Source organism: Danio aesculapii, chromosome 24, assembly GCF_903798145.1.
Source record: "Danio aesculapii chromosome 24, fDanAes4.1, whole genome shotgun sequence".
In the NCBI taxonomy this organism is placed as follows: domain Eukaryota; kingdom Metazoa; phylum Chordata; class Actinopteri; order Cypriniformes; family Danionidae; genus Danio; species Danio aesculapii.
In genome coordinates this window covers 29,795,022-29,821,538 of record NC_079458.1, presented here as the reverse complement: position 1 = coordinate 29,821,538, position 26,517 = coordinate 29,795,022, and the positions used below count along the sequence as shown (strand labels likewise).

At 36.4% G+C, this 26,517-nt stretch overlaps 1 protein-coding gene across 1 annotated transcript; it reads left to right on the top strand.

Annotated features, from left to right (window-relative positions):
• Nucleotides 1–1,531: 1,531 nt before the first annotated feature.
• Nucleotides 1,532–25,105, top strand: rdh10a (retinol dehydrogenase 10a). The gene is made up of 6 exons (XM_056450754.1): nucleotides 1,532–2,210; nucleotides 3,118–3,353; nucleotides 12,508–12,606; nucleotides 19,601–19,746; nucleotides 20,074–20,205; nucleotides 23,692–25,105. The coding sequence occupies exons 1-6, from the start codon at nucleotides 1,922–1,924 to the stop codon at nucleotides 23,813–23,815; spliced, it is 1,026 nt and encodes a 341-aa protein (XP_056306729.1). The 5' UTR covers nucleotides 1,532–1,921; the 3' UTR covers nucleotides 23,816–25,105.
• The last annotated feature ends 1,412 nt before the right edge of the window (nucleotides 25,106–26,517 follow it).

Sequence of the window (26,517 nt, the reverse complement as noted above, 5' to 3'; positions counted from 1 at the left end):
ACAAATGTGCCACTGAAAGCATTACTGGCTGCCTGGAATCTCCTCTGCATGAACAAAATGAACAGGCAGAGGGCAGCGAAGACAGTGCAGTTCCTTACAGAGCTATCAGGCATGCATTAAGAAGGATGTCTTTAAAAGCCCAGGTCCATTCTTAAATAACCCAGCCAGCAGTGCCTGTTTTCTCCTAACATCAGGGAATAGTGTTTTGCCAAATAAAGTTTTTCTTTTTCAGAATGAACTTGCATTGCATACAGATATGCAAAACGTTTACTGTATGTTTTATGATTCACTATGTTCATATTTGAACTGTTTTCCAGATAACCTTGATATTTATATTATAAAAATGCTTTGTGCTCTTCACATTTCTTTCTAAATAAAATAATTAAAATGCTTAACTATTGGACTGGATCAACACTTTTTGCACATTATAAAAAAATATATGAATTGTTCCATGAAATTATTTGAACATCCATGGCCATAATCCATTCCACAAATAGTTCTTTACAGTGGAAAAATATTCTTAAGAAAAAGTTATTAACACTATGAAAGATGGTTCTTTAAAGACATTTTTTCTAAAGGGTTTTTGGGGAACCCAAAAAAATATTCTTTTAATGCATCACTGTGGAAACTTCTTTGTAACCTTTCCGGTAGCACAAAAGGTTCTTAGATATTAACTATTTATAGTTGGAAAACAACTATAACTTTTTAAAAATTATCAGGAAAAAAATAACCTCATTAACTGATGCTGGTGAAATTATCTTTCTAATCTCATCCACAATGCTGAATCTCTGATAATATTCAAGAGAGAAGTGAAAAAAAAAATTCTGCCATCAATCTACACTTATCACAAACCTGTTTGATTTTCTCTGTTGAACACTAAAAAAATATATTTAGAAAAATGCTAAAAACCTGTAACCATTGACTTCCATTTGAGGATGAGAGGGTACATTTTAATCCCTTTACTACATAATGCAAAAAATATAAAAATGATGAACTGATTATTTCATTCATTTTATTGTATTTTAATGTCATTTTAAAATATCTTTGTTGCATTTTTACTTTATACTCAAACAGTACAGAAGTAAAAACTTCCAATGTCCTCTGGTAGCCATCAAGTGTCGGCTCAAGGCATAACTGCAAATGTTCACACCAAGAAAAAAGTTCGTTTGAGAAGACCTTACGCCTTCCCTCTTCTGGAAACTTTACACATTTTTTAATATGAAGGGTCTTTATGGGCGATTTGGCATCGGTGCTTTCATGTAGAACCTTTAACATCAGTAATTGCCTACCTTGTAAAAGTATCAGATTATTTACAGTAGAAACTCTTAAGCTGAAATTGTTCTAATAAACGCAACTATTTATTAGTCAGTGTCATCATCACCAATGGTCATCACGCATCTATTCTGTTTCCTCAAACCTCCACGGCTGACCTACGTAAGTAGATGTAAATTTCAATCAGGCATCTGGGCCAATCACTCTGTGGGGTCCTGTGGAGAGGGGCTGGTTTAAATAGAGCGCGAGCGGCAGTAGCGGCTATGAAGAGATCAGCCTCTCATTGATCAGCGGCGCACCGGCAGCTCTCGCCCGCATCCGTGCCGGGACACCACAGCTTTCATACGGGCATTCGCAGGCGGGGAGACGCGGCTTTATTTAGAGCCACTTACATTTTTTTGTGATGCGTGTATTCTAAAAGTTTAATGTGTTGTCTTGTTTACAGGTTTATGCGTTTTGTGTGTATTAGTAGTCGTATGACAGTTGGGGTTAATTGTATGTTCACCCCATAACATTGACGGATAGAAAAATAATAAATTAAACGCTTATGGTAGAAGCATATCAGCCGAACTCGGGTTGTTTAGTCATTTAGGTGTAACTGGACATTTTGAGATCTTTATTTAAAACAAGTCACGGCACGGCATTAAAGATGGTGATGAACATCTTCGTGGAATTTTTCTTGGTCATGCTCAAAGTTCTCTGGGCCATCGTGATGGCCGGATTCAAGTGGCTGATACGGCCGAAGGAGAAGAGCGTGGCGGGACAGGTGTGCGTGATCACCGGGGCGGGCGGCGGGCTCGGGCGGCTCTTCGCCAAGGAGTTCGCCCGGCGCCGGGCTACCCTCGTGCTGTGGGACATCAACAGCCACAGCAATGAGGAGACTGCGGAGATGGTGCGACAGATCTACAGAGAACAGGACAACCCGATGTCAAAAGAGGGTACATTTCTTATTTGACATTAATTAAGTGCAACTGACAACTTTTTATACACGAATTTAAATGTTTATTCTGTATATATATATATATATATATATATATATATATATATATATATATATATATATATATATATATATATATATATATATATATATATCTATATCTATATATATATATATATATATATATATATATATATATATATATATATATATATATATATATCTTTACAGGTCATATTCTCTTATTTGGAATAATAACTATCAATCAACAGTAGCAAAAAAAATAATTTTCATTTTAATATGCACAAATGTGTATATTCATTTGTAAAATATATTATTTATAATTTAAAATCAAATATTAAATTCGTATTCATTTCCTATTGTATATAATATATGAAATAATAATATAATTACATATTAACAATTTCAGTATAATTTTATTTTGCAGATTGTGATGTTAATTTGTTGTTAATAATTGTTTATTATATAGGTTATTATCATGATTGTTATTAAGTTGTAATACTCCAGTTGCAAAAAAAAAAAGAAACTTTTTAAAATCTCGAAATGCTGTTATTTACTTGACAATTTATTGTTGTAATAACATTTAAATAAAAAAGTTACTGCACTTAAAGGGCACTTTTTTTGTTAAACACACTTGTATTTTTAAGTGATATTCATTGGAGACCCACCATTTAGTGCCATCTATTGGTAAAAAATATTAAACTACCAGTTATCAGGCTATAGTCTTAACCTTTTTTGGAATTAATTAGGTTATGTAAGCATTTTTGCAAAATTGATTTGCTTCTCGGCAGATGTTTACACTTGATGCAATGTAAACTCTGAATTGAGCTTAAGGTGCACAAGAATGTTTGGTGAGTTTTAATTTCTTTTTCTTTTTTCTAAAGGAGCGGTTTGTGGTGTGGAAGAGGTTCCTCCGTTTCAGCCGCAGGTGTACACATATGTGGTTGATGTGGGAAAGAGGGAGAGCGTGTACTCAACAGCAGAGAAGGTGCGCAGGGAGGTTGGTGAAGTGGACTTGTTGATCAACAACGCTGGTGTAGTGTCCGGCCACCATCTGCTGGAGTGTCCCGATGAGCTGATCGAGAGGACTATGGTGGTGAACTGCCACGCGCACTTCTGGGTGAGCCTCATTTCATTTTATCACTACTAAAAGCTGATCCAATCGTTATGAAAAGCCAACGTGCATTAAAGGCAGCGTACAGCTGGGAAAACTCAGTGGAATGCTCTCTTTTAGTGTTTGTCCTATATCACATGATGCCACTACCCATGCACCCATCTGTTCAGCACATACTCATTTCTCTGCTCTGGTATTGGTGCTTGAGCCAAGTTGGAAAGCAAACCTCTTTTCCTCCATGCATGTTCATAATAATAATCCGGAGTGAAGTTTGAAATGTGGACTCATGGTATGTTAAAAATCACAGTTTATTCTTTCTAATTCAATTACATCAACCACTTAGAAGTCCAGTCGTTAAATCCGTCTGGTGTCGTTGAGTGCAAACAAATGTGTCTGTCGTCTGAGATGGGACACCCCCCCCCCCTTCCCTCCTTTAAAACACTCCGAAAATGTGTTGCATATTCCTCATGTAATCACACACGTCCTGACTGTCTGGTCTTTTTCAAAGGGACAGTTCACCCCAAAAATTCTAAATCTGTCATTATTCACTCACCCTTTAGTTAACTAGTTTCTTTCTTGTTGAACACACAAGATAATGTTGAAGAAAGCTGAAAATCTGTCACCACTGACTTACAAAGTATTTGTTTTTACTACAATGGTTTAGTGTTTAACAGAATAAAGAAACATAAAGTGTTGGAACCATTTGAAGATGAGTAAATAGTGAGTAAATGTTCATTTTTGGGTGAACTGTCCCTTTAAAAAGTCATTGACATCCATTTGTTCTCATTTTTACCTTAGTTTGCGGTGGCCTGTATTAATATTTATGGCTCAGTCTGGATGTACTGCTAAAGTAGACATCCACAGGCTGTGAGATTATGAGAATCTGGTGTGTGTTCTGTAAAGATGTCTGCGTACAGGAGCTGATCTAGGATCAGATTACCCTTTCTGACTATCAGTTTCGATTTATAACATCAGAACAGATTTTAAAACCATACTTCCACTCAGGGAGGATTTATTAACATGCCCCCTGTCGTTTCAACAGAGTCCTTTCCAAAGCTCTTCAATCTGTGTATAAAAACAAGCTCTTAGTAAGACAACTCCAGCAGGGGGTTTTAGAAAGATCACCAGGAACAATCTGCTCTGGCTTGGTTTGTTAATTTAAAGCCCATTGAAGAGCACATCCTGCCTGGGGAAGTACCATTTGGACGAGTCTATTCTCACTTGGCCTCACTAATTAACCTCTTGCCAGTAAATGCGTAAAAGGGCCTGTCTGTAGTTTGCATTGTCCTACTGAGACCACCTTGTGGCGTGAGCTGGGGCTGTTTGTTTTAAGTCACATTGAGGTGGATTGTTTTATTTTTTTGTGTGTGTGTCTTTGTTGAATATTTTAGTAGTGTAATGATTAGAACGACAGAATATTTAATGTTTTTGGAGAGGTGTGAGTTGACATCATTCTAGACCACCTGGAACATAAATATATTAATGTTACTTTTATTTTGACTAAATGCTTTTTTTATAGCCTTGGGGTGTCAAGACATTACATTACAATGGGAAGGCTTTTTTCTTTTTTTAGGCGTGTGTGTGTGTGTGTGTGTGTGTGTGTGTGTGTGCGTGTGTGTGTGTGTGTGTGTGTGTGTATTGGCATCTGTGTGAATGAGCACATCCTAAATCCTGGAAGTCCTCCTAATGAAGCATGAAAATGCTTGGAGACAAACCGAGATTAAGTGCAACAACATGTTCTTTGCTATCAATTTTTGCGTGTGTGTTGTGTTGTTTTTTTCTTGTTCTTAGAAGTTATGTAGTGGTGCTGCATAGCAGATGCACTTGTTAGTGGTGGAGTTGGGATTCTCATTAAGGTTTTGGTTGTGTTTGCTTAAGCTTTATCCTGCGCATGGTTTCTTGTGGGGGTTTAAGATGAAAGCAGAGCTTAATCATTAAGGACAGGCAAGGAATACAGAGTGGAGGATGTGGTCATTAAAGCCACAAGCCAGCTGAATAGAAATGCACCAACACCGCTTTTCCTTTTTCTCTCTTACACAAACATGTTGTCTTAATTGGTTGCTGCCTGCATGTGGTTTGTAACATTGCAAGACTTAGCTTTTTTCCTTCTCGTTTGTGTTCTCGATTACTAGTAATTTTGTTTTGGCATGCTTTATACTGAAAAAGATGATGTTTTAAGTAAATATGGTGCTCAACACTGTCACTTAATTTTATAGGCCATTTTCCCCTGGGGCAATAAGTTGGTTGTTATATATCCTGGAACAAATTTTCTCTGAAATGGTCTAAATGTTGATGTATTTATTAATTTATTTACATATTTTAATATTCAATTCCTTTTTGTTTAGCTAGCCACACTTTAATAAAGTTGTATAATTTCAGAATTTATTTAGTAATTCATTCAGACGAAAAAAAATTGTGTTTTTTAAAACTTTAAATAAATGTAATTGTAATATATATTTAAATACTTGATGTTTTGTTACAAAATTGGCTTAATTTGTCCAACCAAATGCGCTCTAGAATATATTTTTTGATCCTCACTTGTAGGGAAAAAATGTTTCACTCAAAAATGAAATTTCTTTTATCACCCTCATCCTTCACTTGTTATACTTTGTAACATCTTTTGAAAAACATTGTAAACTGATAGCCATTGACCTCCATAATATTCGTTTTTCCTAATATGGATGTCAGTGGTTACCAGTTTCCCACATTGTTCAAAATATCATATTTTGTGTCATATTGAGGGTGAGTAAATGCTGGCAGAATTTTCATTTTTGGGTGAACTAACACCCTACAAGCATGGTTCCTAAGTTTGTTTTCCTGTTGAACACATAAGAAGATATTTTGAAGAATGTTGGTAACCAGTACCAATTGACTTAAATAGGACAAATGAAAAAAAATATTATTCAAGTCAATTTCTAATGGTTTCCAACATTAAAAAAAAATCTTCTTTTGTGTTCAACAGCTAAAAATAAAATCGAATAGGTTTGGAATAGGAGTGAAGAGTGAATAATAAAAGAAATACACTTTTTGGTTTACATCTACCCCTTTCAAATACTATCAGAAATGCTTCAAAATAGATGAGAACGCTCTTCAAGCCTTCTTTGAGTTGTCTATAATATGCATAAATATGACATTCACTTGTCAATTTCTTACTCCTAGCTTGACAGAAAATAAATCACAAAAGCTGTTCTGCATTTTTGCTTTAATGCATTTCAGATCTTTTAACTATATTTAAGCTGCCTCCTTCCAAATCTATTTTATCTCATTCCTTTTTTATTTTCCTTTGGCCACAGTGAAGTTTCTTAAGCCTGTCTTCACAACAGGTCGATGTCATCTTCTTAAAGAGTTTCAAACATGACCTGGCAGCCGGTTCAGCGCCTTCATTTCAACGATCTGCCGTGTTTCGAAACTCTTAAGGCGAGAAAGGGCAAACTCCAGATGGACATCATCTTTATTTTGTTGGAAAGCATGGTGGGAATGTAACTAAAGTGGAGGAGCCAATAGGAAGTGAGGCCATTATCTCAGAGTAGTTCTCTTCCAGGCTGTCTGTGCTCCACTCTTACAGCTGCACTTGAGTCCCAGGACCAATGAGTTCACCACTGAGCCCTATCAGACGCTTTTCAAAATAGCTGGTAGGAGCGGCACTGTGGAGGAATGACTGGTACTTGGCGAGGTAGAAGTTTAAGTAATGCAAATGACCAGAATTAATGCCTCGTCAGATTTAAGAGAGCCGAACAGAATAAGCTTCTTCCTTTCTCTCTGATGTTGACCCCATAATAGGCGATACGTGAGAGGTGCATTCCACACCTGGGCACAGTGGTGTCTGTGAAAGCCTCCTAGTTTCTAAGTGAGCGTGGCTGAAGCGAAAGACTCAGGCCTGTCCCAAGAGAAAAGCATCAAGGGAAAGAGAGTCTTGTACACAAGCTTGCTGGTAATGGGGAGCTGCTGCCTGACCCACTTATGTGACAATTGCTTTCTTGTCTAGGGATCAGCTTGACAAGATGCCAAACGACATGAGCCAAGTTCTCCAGCCTGCATTCCTGCTAGACCAGGAGAAAGGAAGCAGCCAGGCAGAAGGGTCTTACTTGAGTAGTTTTAGATGGTCTTGATGAAGGCCAATGCACCTGTAGCCATTATTTGCCTTGGGGCTGCTCATATTTTGCAGAGCTCCCACTATGGCTTAATTCGAGTAAGGTCGAAGGGTTCATTTTGGCCGTGGCTCTTGAACTGATTCCGCAGATCTCGCGCCACATTTTAATGAGACATTGGCATTACAGTAACAGTGTATCAATTAGCCCTCGCTTCATTTTCTCCAGGCTTTAGAGTCTGAGGGCTGTACATCAATCTGGCCAATGCTTTGCTACATTTCTCGGGTCGGTCCATTTTCTTCTAATTAACGGCCATCTGGGCTTTTCTGTGCAACAATATTTGTGCATATTCCTATTGGTCAAACATTAGCACTAATCCAGGCTGACACGGCAGCTGTGAAGAGCTTTGTGAGGAGCGATGCACTTGAGCTTGTATCAATTAGAGAGCACAACAGGCATAGAACCACTGCAAGGGCCAAGGAAGCTTTCTGCTGTTGGAAGTTAATTTAGCGTAAATTCAGGCGCTGAGAAGCAATTACGGAAGCTATGAATTAAGACATGAACTTCTGTTCGGTTTCACACATTTTGTGTCTGAGAGGTCAGCAAGGGCATGCCCACATCAGTGGCTGCCCCCTCATTCCAAAGCGGATTGGGCTCTTACAAAGATTCTTAGCCATTTTTACTCGTTTTTGGAAGTTCCGAGGTCATTGGGGGTTATAGACTAATTGTCAATGGCCTGAACTGGTTATGTTGGGTTTGAGTTTGGTAAAGCCCTGCTACTTGACCAAAATTAAGCCTGATGTTACCAGCTTATGAGCTTGACTGGTCAAACTCAACAATAGGGAAGTAGCTGGACATGGTAGGTTATGTTTAAATTGTGATATTGGGATTGATTTTGGCAAGTAAATGTATGTTGTAACTTGCATGGTGTCATTTTCTAATTGTAATGAATATCTGTCTGTCTTGTAATGAATGCCCCACATGCATATTGTACCTTGCATGTACATGATACTGTTGTGAGCATTTATACTTCTGATACTCAAGAAAATTGCTAGTTAGCAGTTGGGTATGTATGTTCCACTGTGTCGAGATTCTTTGCTGGTGTTTATGCAGAAAATGTGCGCAATGCTACCGCAGAAGTAGCTAAAACTCACACTTACTCAAGGAAAAAAGAGGTGTGACCCAGCAAACGTTCAACAAGTTTAATCATAAAGTAAACCCAAAACAAATGTATCCATTCAGAGCTCCGAATTAAACACTCAGACGGCTCTCAGCCCTGCCCACACTCATCACCACTACCAAGCTGACCAAATCAAAGATTTTAAGTAGGCTGTGTGATTAATTGAAATAAAATCGCAATCGCAATTTGAAACGTTGCGATTAGCTAATCACAAAGGTCTGCGATATGAAATATATTTGTATTGTTTAATTTCGAATGCCCAGAGCAAATGTGTGATAGTCTTACTAGCAACTGAGTGTTGAGTGTCTTGCCAGTAAGAAAGTATTGCCAGTGACACTCAATCTAGGAGCAAGCAACAGCAAACTCCATTTTCATAGTTGTTTCAGCCACGTTAGTTTGCTGAGTGTTCTGTATTTTTATTATTATTATTATTATTATTTTTAGTTTTTATAATAAGCTACAGTACCTCCCTAATTTGAGTTCAACTTGTTTACAGAAAGGTAAGGTTATTTTCTTTGTGTTTATTGCTTGCTCTGGAAAAAAAAAGAGTGTTTTATTTCTGAATATTTAAAAATAAATTTGAATAAATGTTTAAGTAGGCGTTTTTTTTTCCACTGTGGCGACCCTGGAATAATAAAGGGACAAAGCCGAAAAGAAAGTAAATGAATGAATGAAATGTTTTTTAAAAAACACTCACTACATTTTAGCAGTAAGAAGCTACGATACACATTATGGAGCTGAAGCCTGATTACAAAATTAAATCACAAATCAAATCGAAATCGCAATATCTGGCAAAAAAATAAAATAAACGCAGTTAGATATTTTCCCCAAATCGCACAGCCCTAATCTTAAGGTATGTGTTGCCACAACATTTTAGTTATTTTATTTAAGATTGTGCATCAGGGTCTGTCTCAGTACAGTGAAGGTATGAAACCATGCGAAGGCTACGCCGAACCTACCTCATGCACTCAATGCAGAAGTATAAATTAGCCTTTAGAGTGGGCCGGTTCAGTGGCTTCAATTCAATGGGAGACTTTTTGTTTTGCCTGAATCATTGCATTGTCTAGTAACATGCTAGTCTAATCCATCTCATTGGCAGCGCACATAGCCCAAACTCTCAAAATCAAATTTTAATATTGTAGATTGCAGTATTTGGAAGATGTTGGCATATGTTTACTACAGGCCCAATCCATCCTAATGCTTCATTTGCACGCATACTTACTATGAGTTTGGCATGCAAGGCACGAGTACAGCTTCAAACCCGTCCAAGTCTTCTCCCTTGAAGGAACCCCCAAACAATGAGGATAATATTAAGAGCAATTTTACACTTAATGCCCTGGAAAAATACACAGTTTACTCTTAACATCAGGGATTAAATGTGTAGCATGTGGACTTAAGCACTCAAACGCACGACTGGTCTCCTTCATGAGACTAAAGTCAGTGATCGTGAATTTGAGAGATTCCAGTGCAATACTTTAACATGTCAAAATGATGTGTTAGGAAAGTTGGCAGAAATACAAAATGTGTACAGTACCGTACAAGATGGTACCATTCTCAAGCGTGGCCATGGTCCATTTTTACTGGGCATGTTTATAAATGGTGATATCATTGGAAGGCCTCTGGAAGGGGCTCTGTTGATCTTGGCTCTAACATGCTTTTTTCTTTTTCATAGCATGTTTCGTGTTTCATTGAGGATTGACTATAAAGCTACAGGCTGTTCTGTGCGGCAAGCCTTCTCTTAGAGAGCAGTAAATGGGTGACACCGGTCATGTTTTTCACCATTATTGTGTCCACCCCCTCACTTTCACTGGGTATGAAGAGAAAAGAAGATGAAGCTTGCATGTGAGGAGGGTGTTTTTTTTTTTTTTTTCTTTTTATCTTTTGTCCAGCTAGGATAAGGCAAAAGTGGAAGATGACACTGATTCATTGCATGACATAAATGTCAATAACAGGCAAGCAAGATGTCAAAGCAGATGAATAAAATTAACAAATGTAGCCCATCATCCTTCAGTTAGTATAAGCCTAGTAAATGGATTCATTATCTATGTTTTAAAGGGTTAATTCACCCAAAATGAAAATTATGTTACAGTATGTATTACTCACCCTCATGTCATTCCAATCCCTGAGACCTTCATTCATCTTCGAAACACAGTCCTCCTCATCCTCCAAAGACAGCAATGGTCAGCAAAAGTCTAGAAAAATGCTAAAATCCTCAAATCAGACCGTATGCCTTTGGTGATTTAATTCAGAATATTATCAAGCCATTAGAATACAATTTAGCACACACAAAACAAAAATAACAACTTTAACGTTTTTTTTCTCCTCAATGCAGTATAGTGTGCTAGTACAATGTTGAACAGAGTTCTGTGCTCATTATACATGTCAAATAATTTTTTGTGTGCTTTCTGCTTTGTTTCAAACAGATCAAGTCATGTTTCGGTATCCAGGGTATACATATCAGTGAACACTGCTCATGAATAGGGCCAGACAGAATCTGTGAAATTTTTTATTTCTGCGGAGGATTTTGTTAAAAAAAAAAAACAACTGATTTATGCGTAATGATTTTTGAGTAACATAACTAAAAACTTATTATATGAAATAAAAAAAAATACATGTTTAACTTTTATTTAATGTTTACAATGCAAATCCAATTAGAACCACTTATTTGGTAAACAACTGTATTGTAAATAAATAATATGAACATTTTCATATTACTATTATTATATCAGAGTAATATTAGTGAAATTAATTTAAAAACTGAATAAATATAAATTGAAACACAAGTGTATAATTAGACAATAAATAATGGGCTAAAAATCTGCGGAAATCTGTGTGGGCCTACTCATGAACACATGCCATATACTGACTTGGTAGTATAGTATAGTAGTATAGTATATTAATAAATAGTTTTTTTTTTTTAAAGTGACACCATTAAAAAAAAAATGTATGCACGTTTCTGAAAACAAAAAAAAAAACAACAGCAGATCTTTACACACAAATACATATACATTTATATTGATCCTTGTGAATGGGGATCACTTTGACACTATTGTCGTCTTTTAGCTTTTCCATTTTTAGCACAACCATTGGTTTGTAAACATACTAACCAAGCTTAAAGCATAGTTTATTTATTTGGTCTCAAAATGAAGACTAGTATGATCTTTTCAGTGGGATCTTTGATTGTGACTATATTTTCTTTTACAATTTAAAAATTGTTAAATGAAATTTGGGTGAGCGGTTTCTTTAATCATTCCAATGCTAATGCATGATCCAGGCTAAAAAGGTGGTGTTCGTTTCCAGTCTTTGTTGACCCAGTGCGGTGTTGTTGTGGTCATGAGCTATATTGTGGTGACAGTGGTGAGTGAGTACGCCGCTCCGGCTTTGTGCTCTTGATACTGAGATTCCACTCTTGGGACCAACTCATTGTGGGAAAAGAGGAAACCGCAGACAAACCACTTGTTGTTAACTCGCAAGTGGTCTTTTCACCACTTTAATAAGCCATTTCAAACTAATATGAAACCACCCTGAGGTTCGGTGCGATAATTCACCCATTTAAGTAGTTCGCTTCCCGTCCAAGTTAAACCTCCATGACAAAAATGAAAACTCTGTTAAAAACTAGTACTACCAAAACAAATCGAGGCGTAAATAAATTAATCTCTTAAGTGCACGGGGAACGCAAGCTCCCTGTAAATGGCCTTTAAGACTGTAATGGAATTGTATATCTAAACTCCCCCAGCAGGATGAGTGTTTAGTCTCAGTGAATTATTAGTCGGGGAGGAGAAGGAGGAAAAAAAAAAGAACTGATCAAAGGGCTTTGGCAGAGATGAACAGCAACAGCAAAATAACTGTCTTTGTCACCCCCCCCTTCTTTCTCTCTCTCTTCCTCTTCCAGACCACCAAGGCATTTCTTCCCAAGATGCTAGAGATGAACCATGGCCATATTGTGACCGTTGCCAGTTCACTGGGCCTTTTCAGCACAGCTGGTGTGGAGGTTAGTACATTGCATCCATCGCATAAATCTATTGGCAGGCTGAAATAAAAAAGAGAGCGTGTTTGGAGAGTCTCAGCACATTGGCTCGCACTGGCATGAAATTCAGCACGGCACAGAGCACGGCGAGTGCTTCATGCCAATTAAGGAGCACGCTAACATCAGGAGTTTCTCTGAAGTTTCTTTGGGTCTACCTGCTGCAGAGACTCTTTTTAAAATTAAACCGGTTTTGTGCTTGAGCAGCCTAAAAAGCAGCGGTTTATGAGATACACCAGTGCTTCCCACAGGTTTAAAATATACTTGCGGTGGTAGCCGGATTGAAACACATCATTTACCCACATCACATAAATAGTTAACTATATGCAACAAACAAAACATAATCTAATCTTTAACAATAATTTTATTTATTATGACACTGTTATACACTGTTTCTTTTCTTTTGGGTTAAAGTATAAAAAGGCTGTTGAAATAAAAAAAGAAATCCACTATTTCTCCTAATTTTATGCTATTCAGGAGCCCTGTGCACACACTGATAGGTAAAATCTGCTTATCTCTCTCTTTCAAGTTCAAAGCAAACTTGAATGCCAAAGCATTTTATTTTATATAAAATAGCCTATGTAAAATATTAACATCATCAAATTAATAAGAAATGACAAATAAATGACAGATAAAGGAATAAAAACAGACAGTATCTCTAAAAATGATCACAATTACAAGATTAAAACATGTAGATTATTTAAATAAGGCAAATACGTTGATTTAACCATTATTAATAGCGTACACATATTTTGCAGCCAGTTTAGATCAGTCATTTCGTCCTCTCTGAGTATATGGTAAAATTTTTCTGAGTCATTTAGATAAAAAAAAACAGGATACAAACAGTGTAAAAAGAGGTTTATTATAGTAAAAAGTGTAAAGTGGTGCCAAACCGTTATGAATTTCTTTTTTCTGTTGAACTCAAATTAATAGTTTGAAAATGGTGTAAACCTGTAACCATTGACCTCCATATTGAAAAAAAACAAACTCTATGGAAGTCAATGGTTACAGGTTTCCAGCTTTCTTCAAAGTATTATCTTTTGTGTTCAACAGAAGGAAAATGTAAACAGGTTTGTGACAAGTGAGAGTAAATGATGAACAAAGTTTAATTTTGGGGTGAACTATCCCTTTTAATGTACAAAATACACTTAAAAATGATGTTTGCTGTTTGTTCAAACTAGTTATTGAAAATGAACTGAAACAACTCAACTCTTGAGTGTTTTTTTCGAGACAACTTAATTGTTTTATGTTCAATCCACTTAAATTTGTAACTTAATTCCTTCATGTTGTTCCAAAACAAAATGATTGAGTGGAACTAAGCTTTTTTTTTACAGTTTACTTGATTTCCACTACATTTTCAAGAAAAAATTTATTTTTATTACCAAAACTTGTCATACCCGAGTTATCATCAATTATCATTATGGTTATCAGTGTATCCAAACTAATGAAGATAACCAAATATAACATAGAAAATGAAATAAAAAAGCTACTTGTGTAATCGTGTGTTGACAAATACAAACACACAATGCAATGGAATATCATATAATATGATAAGTTTTCATAATTAACTATGTAATCATACTATCTATTTTGTGCTATAGCATATATTTGACTAAATATGATTTTTGTTTACAATAATAAATCCTAAAATTTGCCATTAGAAATGTACATTTTGTGCCATGAGCTGCATACATTCAAGTTCATAAATAAACCGTTAACCTAAAATACCATCATGTATTCGTCTGTTGACTGAGATAAATATACATTTTAAAAACTGCTGTTTACTGGTACCTTTCAACTTTCATTGTAGGAACATAAATTACCATGAGTGTCAGATACCTGCATTTTTCAAAATATCTTTTTTGTGCTCAATCGAATAAAGAAACTTAAATACTGTAAGTTTTGAACAAGTGAAGGGTGAGTAAAAAGTACAACATTCTGTTTTAGAGTGAAGTCAAGGTTTCAGTAACAAGTTAGTTTAAGTACCAATTCTCACTATTAACTAGTGGCTTACTGCCTGTCTATTAATACGATATTGGCTGTTTATTAGTACATATTCTGAATGATCTTAATCTACATGCCTAATCCTACCTAATACCTAACTACTACATTATTAACTATAAACAAGCAGCAAATTAAAGGGATAGTTCATCCCAAAAAGTTATTAATTTGTTCACTCTCACGTGGTTCCAAACCTTTTAGAGTTTTTATCTTCTGTTGAACATAAAATACAATATTTTGGAGAAGTTGAAAACCTGTAAGGCTTCCATACTATTATATGTTTCTTAACTTTACTCATTCAAAATATGATCTTTTGTGTTCAACAGAAGAAAGAAACCAATAAAGGTTTTAAACATAAATATAAAGAGTAAGTAAATTATGACTTTTAGAGCTATTCCTTTAAGAGTATTAAGGCACAATTCATAATAGAAGTTTTAATAATAGCAAGAATTGTACCGTAAAATAAAGTGTAATAAACTTAAGTTTTCTACAATAAATACTCTTCAATTAAAATACTGATGGTTAAATAAAAAAACAAAACAAAAAACTTCCAGTCCATCACAGCTAAAAAGCCCACGTATATGCGGGACCTCTCGTTGATTGGAATAAAGCACAAGTACAGTCCTCTTCTTTCACCGCCGGCCAAAGTGGTGTCATTTTCCCAGCAGCCCTTTTGGGGGAAACGTTACCTTTTTTGTTTTGTTAGCTGTACGTGCACTTCTGTTTTACAAGCCCTCATCTTTACTCTCACTTCAAAAGGCTTCCAGAAGCCCAGTCACACTGTCTGACCTATTATGTTTCCTTGAATACAACGTTTTATGGTTTGCATTATTGGAGTGACTCAAGCCCCTTTATTCTAGAGTGTTTATCTAAACGCATCTGTGTTTGCCCACTCCATTCGGAAGATCCCGTCCACCGCCAACCACATCAAAACCCTCCACTGCCGCTCTACCTGTAGTTCATACAGGACATAGAGTAGAAGAATGCTAATGAAACCATAGATCCTGGGGCCTCATTTATAAAGTGTGCATCAACTCAGATTTGATCTTAGTGTGTCTACGCTGAAATCCATTGCAACGTTCATATTTATAAAAAAAAGCCTTTAAAGGGCACCTATGACAAATTATTTTTTGGAAACTGTTTGGACAGAACTGTGTTTAGGTGTAGTGTGTCCACAGACATATTGGGGTTATATAAAAACAATAAGTGTCTTTTTTAACATTTCCTGATGTTAAAATAGGATCTAAATCCATCCCATTTTGAGGCTCACTGCAACGTGAAGTAGGAGTGTGGTTTCCCCGCCCACCGAATTGATTGACAGCCGCATATTATCATGTCTCCATAGTAACGATCATATCAACAAGACAGGATGTGCACAAAGCAACTGAGATTAAAAGATCGGTTCAGCTCATTTGCTGTGCAAAGTTCAACTTTAATTTGAGGGTATTAACATCCACATCAGGTGAACGGTGTAGGAATTACTACAGTTTGCATTTGCACCTCGCACTAGTTAAGGGACCAAAATTAATGGGAGAATATAATAATCGAAAATCAAACTTTAACTTTTTAATACTTAGTTGCAAATCCTTTTGCAGTCAATTACAGCCTGAAGTCTGGAACACATAGACATCACCAGACGCTGAGTTTCATCCCTGATGATGCTCTGCCAGGCCTCTACTAAAACTGTCTTCAGTTCCTGCTTGTTTTTTGGGGCATTTTCCCTTCAGTTTTCCCTTGCATGCTCAATCGAAGTCAGGTTAGGGGATTGACTTGGCCATTGCATAACAATCCACTTCTTTTGCTTCAAAAACGCTTTGGTTGCTTTTGCAGTATGCTTTGGGTCATCATTCTCCATCTGCATTGTGAAGCGCCGGATATAATTTTTTATATAATGTGTTTTATTTTTAAGTTTTGTAAGAATTTTGTGAGACTAAACTTTTTATTAGTTGTCATAGCATGTCAAGTGATTCTTTAAAGTAGGATAGCTCTCTAACTACCAAAGTTCTCAGTATCGATCGATTCCGATCCCAATACTGTGCCGTTTTTTGCGTTGAGACGGAGAGGTGCATCAGCTGAATGGTTTACTAACGTTTTGCCGTTGTGCGCTCAAGTGAAAAAAAAAGCATGTTACCTCAGTCGCGTCTTTTTCATTCTTTAATCAAATGATGTGGTCTCTGTTTCAAGTCATTCAAAGTTGTATGACTTTACAAATCTTGAATATCACAATGTTATTAAAAATTACAATTATAACAGCAACACTTAGGCTCAGCTGATTCAGTGGTTTCTTCCTAGTGACATAAAAAAAGAGCACCGCGCTCCTTTTTTTTCTTGTGATCAATAATGGCAGTGCGGTGCGCCTTACGTTGTTGGAATGGAAAAGCACGTGCAGTAACAGTAACGTGCAACCACACGTGCCTACAGATGTATTTTGTCAAAGAAGCTGATCCCTCTGTGCTGCCTGGAGCCGCATCATAAACTTAATAAACAGGCTATTGATGATTTAGTGTTCAACCAACAAACCAACCTTTTTTCCATTTGGAAAATTACAGTTATCAATAGTTCTTATGTAATATAATTTTTTTTTATAGCCTACATAGCCTAATCTACCAATCAAACAAATCCAAAGTTTTTCTTGATTTTTGCATAATGAACTTTACACCAAACTGAGGCTTTCATTTTGCAGCTTAAAAGCATGTATGCAAATTAATGCAATATCATATGTAAACAACAAAATTGTTATATGCTATGTTACAAAAAGTCAACATAGAGTCTTAAGGTTTATTGTCAGTCTCTTTCATTACACACAGCGCGAGCACACATGAACCGCGAGTAAGACGGAGGAAATAAGTCACAATCATATTTAAGACAATCTTTAAACTAAGGAATACTTTTAAAATGTTGACAGTGTTTTTGTAATATAATACTAACAGCAGAGCATTAATTAAATGCATATTTTTCGTGGAGCAATCTATTTGAGGTAGCGTGATATTTTTATTTTTGACTGAAGAAAAAATCATGATTGGACAAACCGCCTATTTCGGTTCTTAAAAAAGATTCAGTCAGTGTTTTCGTTTTGTAATTTAAATTTGTCATTTAAGTGATTAAGATCTAGAGCAGTATTTGTTATAATTTTTTGTTTAGTTTATTCTGTTTTTCTATGCTGCTGAAAACACTGCATGTGCCTGAAGATGCTCTGTTATGTTCTGTATGCTGTTTGCATGTTAAAATAAATCAGTATTTTAAAAAGGCTATATTTAATGTGTCACACAAAATAGGCACGTCATTTTTTTTCAAATTAAATAATATTTTAATATTAATTTGTTAACGGTAAACATTCGGTTAACGAGTGGCAGTTGTCGGTTGGCAAAACTAACGAAATGAGCAGTTTCTATAGCTCTGGTGTTAAATTCAAATAATATATCTTCTTTAGTAAAAAATAACAGACCTATAGGTATACATGACAGATGGCACAATCTAACTAAAAATATGCTTGCTGTTTGAGCATTCGTTGTGATTGTCCTTTTTAATATTAAGATTTTTCTTTGAAATCTGCAATAGGCTACTATTGACATTGTTGATAAAATAATCAGCCTTTTAATTTTATTAAATTAAAGCCTGATATTTTCCTGCAGGTTTGATGCAGACTAAACTAAGCCAGTTTTACTTAATAATCCCTCTCCAAATCTCGCCGTGAGTGAGACAGAAAGTTCAAAACAAGGTCCGCTTATATGCTTCAGTGCCAAAACACAAACAGGTCTGTTAAATAAAATATTAATATATACAATTACAGTGAAATATTGACAGTTTCAGAGTAGCCTATATTAGGGTAAATAATTTTCTGTTAATGACAAGCCATATTGTGCCCATCAGTTTAACTTTTATTAATTTAATCAACTACTTTGACCACATTAGGCCAGGCTTTAAAACTATTCGCAGCAAATATTGCCCTTGGAGGAATAAACTCAGTCTGAAGGATGGAAGAACAAACTCATTGTAAGAATAATCTTACGGAGCGGTGCACGTCGCCTCTGCGCATGCAGCCGGCACGTGAATGTAAGCGTTTAATGCGTGGAAAACAAACCGCGTAGCGCTCCAGTATCTGCAGACATTTACAAAACAGCAGCTCAAATTGAGGAAATAAGTGCATTGAGGATCTGTCCAATGTATTATTGAGGCTATTCTAATTAAACATTTCAGGTAGGCCTACGTTGTGTGTGAAGAGCAGGTAATAACCGAAATGCATTAGTTTTGCATTAAACAGGTTCATTTTGACCTCTAATTATTATCCACTTATTATTTAAACGAACATGAACAAATAGACTTGGAGAGTTTTTCCAGTTGTCATAAATGCGACAAGCAGTTTGAATTGTGAATGAATGGAAAATGATTGATAGGCGCAGCAGCGGGAAGTGCTGAAGTGAACATGAATTTAACCACATGAATATTCATCTGTGCTTCACATTAAACTGTAGAATGGCTTCAGAACATTTGGGATATAGTAGGCTTGCATGACAACGTTCTAGTGCCTTATAATAGGCTACCTTCATGGCTTAGTTGGCTTATAAACACAGAATATAGCGCACGCGCAAGATCGGATTTGGATCAGTACCAGCTGGCCGATACCCGATCCAGCAAAAATATGCGGTATCGAACTGATATCCGATCCAAGTATTAGGATCGGTGCATCTCTATGTTAATTACAATAACATGTTTTAAATGTTAGTTACTAGACGGAAATCTGAAAGCAAGCTATTTCAAGATCATTTGCTATTCCGATAAATGTCACTCATCTACAAGAGTGGCGTATGCAGAGGTTTTCTCTGAATCGCACTTTAAAAACAATTTAGAATGGTTTCTGCTCAACATTTCGAAAATAAGGCCCCTGGTGCTCCCATAAAGTTATACAGGAAAACCACCTCGGAAAGGGTTCACTAATTTCTGTTTCTTCTTGGGGTTTTAGGATTACTGCGCTAGCAAGTTTGGTGCCATCGGCTTCCACGAGTCCCTGAGCCATGAAATCCAGGCTTCGGAGAAGGACGGTATCAAGATGACGCTGGTGTGTCCTTACCTGGTGGACACGGGCATGTTCAGAGGATGCAGAATAAGGTAAAAGAAAGCAGCCGTCCAAATGTCACGATTGGGTTTCAGACGGCCACTAAAGGAGCGAAGGACACAATGAGTATCTAGTTCGAGTAGACATTGCTTAACAACAGTCAGGGTAGCTTTGCTTGTGGCCTCTCATGTCACTGTCAGCTTGGGTTTTCACGCGCACAATAGCGCCTTCCACTTGAATAGACGGTGCATGCTGGATCTGTTTCCACTCAATAATGACTCTTTCTGACTGGCGCAGCACTTTTTTCTCTTTTTTTTTCAACAAAGACCACTCTTAATCATCGTGTTTTCTCCTTCCTTTCTTTCGCCTGGGCGGGTCAGGAAAGAGATCGAGCCGTTTCTCCCTCCGCTGAGACCAGAGTTCTGTGTGAAACAGGCTATGAGGGCCATCCTGACAGACCAGCCTATGATCTGCACACCTCGCATCGTATACATGGTCAACTTTATGAAAAGGTATGTATGGAGTGTATAGAGCTAGATTAGTCTCAAGAAAACTTCACACCAAAAATACGATGAACACATCCATAAAACCTAATTCATGTGCACAAAATATGTATATGTCAGACCCTTTTAGATTTTTTGATTCAGCAAAATTTAATGAAAATGTTACAGAATTTTGTGGAGTTCACATTTTTTTAATTGCCGCAAATTTCCCACATATTTTGGACAGTCCGGACCTCAAATCTCACTTAAAGTGAACACACTTCTCATCTGGTGTGTGATCAGTGTCCTGTGACATTATCGCAACACTCATTCAAAACCAGTTTGAACTATACCACATGAGTCGTATCACTTGTTAAACTTCTACATATTGTATATATGCATCTTGTTGTCATATCTCTCTTTTTCTCACACACATACACACAAACAGACACACACCCATACCAAAGAGCTTAGAATCACCAAGAGTCGACAATCAATAGAATGTTCCATTGCAACAGCAGCGGCCAGCAACAGCCCCGTGATTCCACTATTCTGGAGTGAAAGCGATCAGCCGTCCGTTGGATCTTATTGCTGTCGCAATGGCAAGCAGTAGCTGTTGTTTATTTATTTATTTAAAAAGCACATTAAAGCTGAGATACAACCTGAAGTACAACACTTACTATCACAATTATCAGCACTTTTAATAGTTTATTTTACAGACTTATAATATTCTGTTGTTCTATTGGAATTTTCATTCCAAAATGGCAGCCGCAAGACACAGTTTCCCAAATCGCTCTAGAGTGTCGCCTCTTGGTGATCCTATGCTCTTTGCCCATACTGTAAGCATTCATGCTCTGCATCATGTCCACCAACGTGTTCAAATAGCTGTCAAACCACATGGATGCATTATTTTCAAACAGTCGGTTTAATTTTTTTTCAAATATGATACAGCAGCTTAAGGGGTAAAGTATAGCTTCTCTCTGCCCCAATCCCAATTCTATTTTTTTACCCCTACCCCTTGCCCTTGTCCCTTAACACAGAGTGTGAAGGGGAAGGGCTTCTAAATTTACCCCTAAGAAATGGGACAGCACTACAGCACATGCACACATCATCATATGTCATCACGATCTCTTGCTTCACATGAGATTGATGATGGTGACTGCTGTGGTTATTCCATTTTGTTTTTTTGTTTTTTTGGTATTCAGGAAATCACTGAAGGCACGATATAATGTGGCCAGAAGATCATAACTGTACTGTGTAATTACACCGTGGCCAAATTCATCTATGTAAACACATGAACACAACAAAACATTATACCAGACACTGTAAAAAGCTCATTACCAGCCACTAGACTTTTCTGACAGGGGATTTGACTGTCAGATGTGAAAGTATGTTGTTGAAAACACTATATAGGAGTTATTATTTAAATGTATCGTTTTTTATTTTAGCACATTTTTTAAAAAGCATGACAGTAAACCACAAATGCGGTTATGAATATATTAAAACATATGTTTGTTTGTTGTAAAAAATCATAATATTGACAAAATAATACAAATTTATGCATCTCCTTACTTCTGTGTGCAGCCATGCTGTCGTTGTAGATGGCGTATTCTGGGAAATTTTCTTACCCCTTGGTTTCAAGTGTGGTCCTAAAAAAATCCCAGTTTCAAGAGCTATCTAGCCCTTCCCCTTAGCTCTACGCCTTCAAGCTAAAGAGAATTGGGACACCCCTACCCCTTCATGTGAACACACAAAACGAGGGGTAGGGGTAGGGGTAGGGGAAGGGCTAAGGGGTAGAATTGGGATTGGGCCTCTGTTTCTCTGTTTCCTTTATTCACTTTTTAACATTGACAATAACTGATTTCTGTAATTTATATAAAGCATTAAGATATACATTAGAGTGTAGATCCAATAAAAGAAGTACAATTGTATATATTTTACAGCAAAACAATAAAAGAAATGGCGCGAAATTTGCCACAAATTTTGCAAAAACTCACCACATAATCAAGCAAGAAATCCTGGAGACACTGATATGTATTTACACAAACAATTCATGTACAAATAATAAAAATACATATTGATAAAAGGACTTTCATAAAACACCATTTACAAATGTGTAAATCTTTAAAATTTCGAGTTCACCGTGACTACGGATGTGCAAATCACCATGGATTTTTTAGCTCACTGTCAACCAGTCATAAGCCACAGAGAGCGATTGTATTATAGTTTCCATTTGAAATAAGACACTTGAGTATGTTAAAGACATGCTATGTGAATGACATCTCTTACTCCGTTCGCCATTCTGGATCAAGGATTAAATGCTTCATTTGCATTCTAAATTAAGTCAGATTGCATAAAAGGTGTGCATACTGGAGCACGTCGATTGCAGCATTCTTTGTTATGATTAGTTGAACAGTGAGCTCACATCTGATTGGCTAAAGAGTACGAGTGACCTGTGTGAGAGAAGAGCGCTGCCAGAAAAGTCTCAAAAATACACACACAGAAATCCAGGGTGATTCAAAGACAATTTCTGCACACCTTTACACATTTGTAAATTGTGTTTTGCATTTGTGAAATGTATTTTATGAATATGTATATATAGTTTTTTGTGCACATGAATAGTTTTTGTGAATATATCTTCTTAACGTAAACTTGGGCTGCGTCCGAAATTGCCTACAACTCCGTAGGTATTGCATTTGAATTTACTACTCGACTATTAGAAAAGTATGTTCTATATAGTCAGAATGTACTACATCCATGGGCATGGGTTGACGGTATGATAACCTTGGATATAAATATCACGGTATCACTGTATTGTGCTTACTGCTCTAAAATATATTCTTTTAAAATGTCTGGGTAAAAAACAAAACCTTTTTCCCCTTTGAAAACAAGATGTTCTTTTTTTGAAAGATTTTTTGATATTTTGGAGCAGTAAACATGTCAGGCTAAATAATTCAAATGAATCATTTACTTCTGCTGTCTTCATTAGTTTCAAAAACACAGATTTCTTTACAATTTAAAACAGCATCTTTGGATATTTTTTTCTGCTGAAGGTACTGTTGTCCTAAACAAACAAAAAAAAAAAATAATAAAAAATCTTACACATACCTTAGGAACAGTATTACAGAAAAATTGGCGGTTTTAAAACCTTGACTTTTCCAAACCACGGTATACTTTGAAAACGGTTATCGTCCCATGCCTAATCATAAGACAGTGTAATCCGGGTACTTGCATACTGTTTTTCGAATTCTATGAATTCGGACATACTACTTGGCTCGCATACTGTTTTAACATACTATATAGTATGGAAGTATGCGAATTTTTTTTTTTTTTTTTTTTTTCAGACGCAGCCATAGATTTATGCATGTGAATTTGTCTACGCATTTAAACATTTGTTTTTGTCTTAGGTAAATAATTATTGAGACTAATCTAGCTCCATGTTGGTGGTCCTGAAAACATGAATTTTGCATCCTCAAGAACTGTTGAAACTTAATTGCGTCCATTTTTGTTTTCCAGCATTTTGCCGTTTGAAGCAATCGTGTGCATGTACCGGTTCCTTGGTGCTGACAAGTGTATGTACCCCTTCCTTGCTCAAAGAAAAGAGGCGATGAACAACAACGAGGCCAAGAACGGGATCTAGAGGGTGCCATTTTTTTTTTAACCCACAAGGGTATTTTTCTAACCCGCATGAGGATAAGACCACTGAGAGGGCAGAAGGAAGAGAAAAGACTGAGTTTTTTTAGACTGGTGCACTTGCATTTGGCAGATGCAAAGGTTTACCATATTGTTCCTCTGGAACAAAGAAAGCTGTGTACTACACTAAGGATTTATTTGTTGATTTTTATGTTCTGTGTCTTTTTTTTAAAGGTTTGTTTAATGAAACCATCCATCTATATACCGTATCAATAGTTTTGAAATCATACATGAGCTATTCAGTAATTAACTATTTACGTAATGTAGTCACCAGCGATATCTAGCGTCTTTGTGAAACTATACAGTATGTTACTGTACAAACAGTAAATTCTTGTCACTTTTTTTTGGTTTTGTTTTGTTTGTGTGTAGACATGCACTGTATTTACTTTCCTCTACACTGCCGACATTATCTACACAGTTCAATTTGGCACAATGCCAACCCCGATCCATTTAAAGCCAGGAGATCATGCGTCTAAAACAGCCTAGTTCCGCACCATGTGATGTTATACAGTAGATGAAATATTTTGCATTATTCCCCCCCCCCACACACACACACATTTCTCTTTGTTGACGTCATGAGAAGTGTGAGTGGGTAAACCGCTGGTCTTTTTATTTTTTCAGCTGCCGTTGGGAAGGGAGTGTTTATTTTTTTACTCTATAATCTACAGAGTCTTATGGTATTTTGTATAAGTTAATATACCAGAGAGACGGTCAATCTGAAGAGATGACCTCCTTATTTCTAATGTCATTGATTTATTATATTTAGTATTAAGTGGCCAATTTTAAACTTGCGCAGCAACTGAAGATACTTTTAGTTGTTTGATTATGGAATCATCATGCAGTTTATAAATAATTTTTAAATTGCCAGTTACAGTCAATAACATGAGGATGTGGTCATAATCTGAATATGATGCATTTTTTAATGTACACTCATTATTTCTGTATGCAAACCAGAACCATTGAAACCAGTTTTTTTCACACACATTTTCTACATTTAGACAAGCAAAGGACAAAACACATGATTTTAAAGTACATTCCAATAGGCGTCCTCTCTTCACCGACTGTGATGAGCCTAAAATCTCTACCTCTTCATATTTTTTTTTGCCATTTGTTAACTATGACATGAATACTCTTTTTGTAACTTTCCTAAAGTGTGCTCTATAGATGAGCGCACAACATGGTTCCAATGTTTAGTGTCTCTACCTAACTTAAATTAATAAAATGATTTAGATTATGAGTTGGTGTTTGTGTATTACTCATTACCTCAATGTCTTTTCATTTTTGCAACAGAAAAATGCCAGACATTCTTGAGAAAGCTTGGGTTTTAGTTTTGAATTTTTTTTTTCTAGTGAATAAATTCCTGAGTACATCCCTATATTAACTGGAGAGGGTGACAACATACTGGAACTCCAAGCTTACAGAGAGGAACTAACCTTACTGTACTTGAAGACTGCAGAATTGTGTGTCATGTTGAGAGGGATTTTTGTGGTGGTCAGTGCTAGAGCTGTTTAACTCAGATGTTCCATTCAAACCAAAATCCATGATATCCTGATGTGTGAGGTGAGTGAATCATGGAGAAATGCATCACAGGAAGAGAAGCTTGTGAATGACTATGTCTCATACTATGAGTTTGACTAGCCTACTGGTTTCCTAAGAGCAAGTTTATAACATCATCAGAAAAGTGAATTGAATATAACAAGGAGTAATTTTTAAAATATGACTTATGATGAGTGGGTGCTGTCAACAAAGCATTTTCAGAAAACAGTCAATGGTAAAAAAAATAGTCCCATGTGAAAAATACTATAGTAACTTACAGTTAAATTTTGTTGTAATTAAAATGTAGTATAGTAAAGTGAATTAGCTAGTATTTTTTAGTAGTATAGTAGTACTACTATAGTAGTAGTATAGTATTCTTTGTTAATGAATGCTAAAATATTATCAAAAAACGTTAAAAAAACGAATAAATATTGTAGTTTACTTTTGTGAATTAATTTTGGTGTATTGTATAATATACACAGTATTTAACACTGTACAGTATTGGGGAATTTTACTTTATTTCTATATATAGTTGTTGTATTGCCACATCAACTATAGAATTGCCACAACAGGTTGCCAACAGATACACCTGTCCAACTGCTTGTTAATGCAAATTTCGAATCAGTCAATCACATGGCAGCAACTCAATGCAGTTAGGCATGTAGACATGGTCAAGACGATATGCTGCAGTTCAAACAGAGCATCAGAATGGGGAAGAAAGGTGATTTAAGGGACTTTGAACGTGGCATGGTTGATGGTGTCAGACGGGCTGGTCTGAGTATTTCAGAAACTGTTGATCTACTGGGTTTTTCACGCACAACCATCTCTAGGGTTTACAGAGAATAGTCTGAATAAGAGAAAATATCCGGTGAGCGACAGTTCTGTGGGCGCAAATGCCTTGTTGATGTCAGAGGAGAATGGCCCGACTGGTTTAAGCTGATAGATGGCAACAGTAACTCAAAAAACCACTCGTTACGACTGAGGTATACATAAGAGCATCTCTGAATGCACAACTTGTCATCAAACTAAAAAAGGCTATAGAGAACAAAACTATCTATGGTATAATAGTCATACCCACGCTATCAAAACAGCAACCCGTGCCCTGGAACGTAA

Excerpts from the sequence above, each read along its gene's own strand:
- rdh10a (XM_056450754.1), top strand. The coding sequence starts at position 1,922 with ATGGTGATGAACATCTTCGTGGAATTTTTCTTGGTCATGCTCAAAGTT. Across the intron at positions 2,211-3,117 it reads CAACCCGATGTCAAAAGAGG|GAGCGGTTTGTGGTGTGGAA; the intron begins GTACATTTCTTA and ends TTTTTTCTAAAG. Across the intron at positions 12,607-19,600 it reads TCAGCACAGCTGGTGTGGAG|GATTACTGCGCTAGCAAGTT; the intron begins GTTAGTACATTG and ends TTGGGGTTTTAG.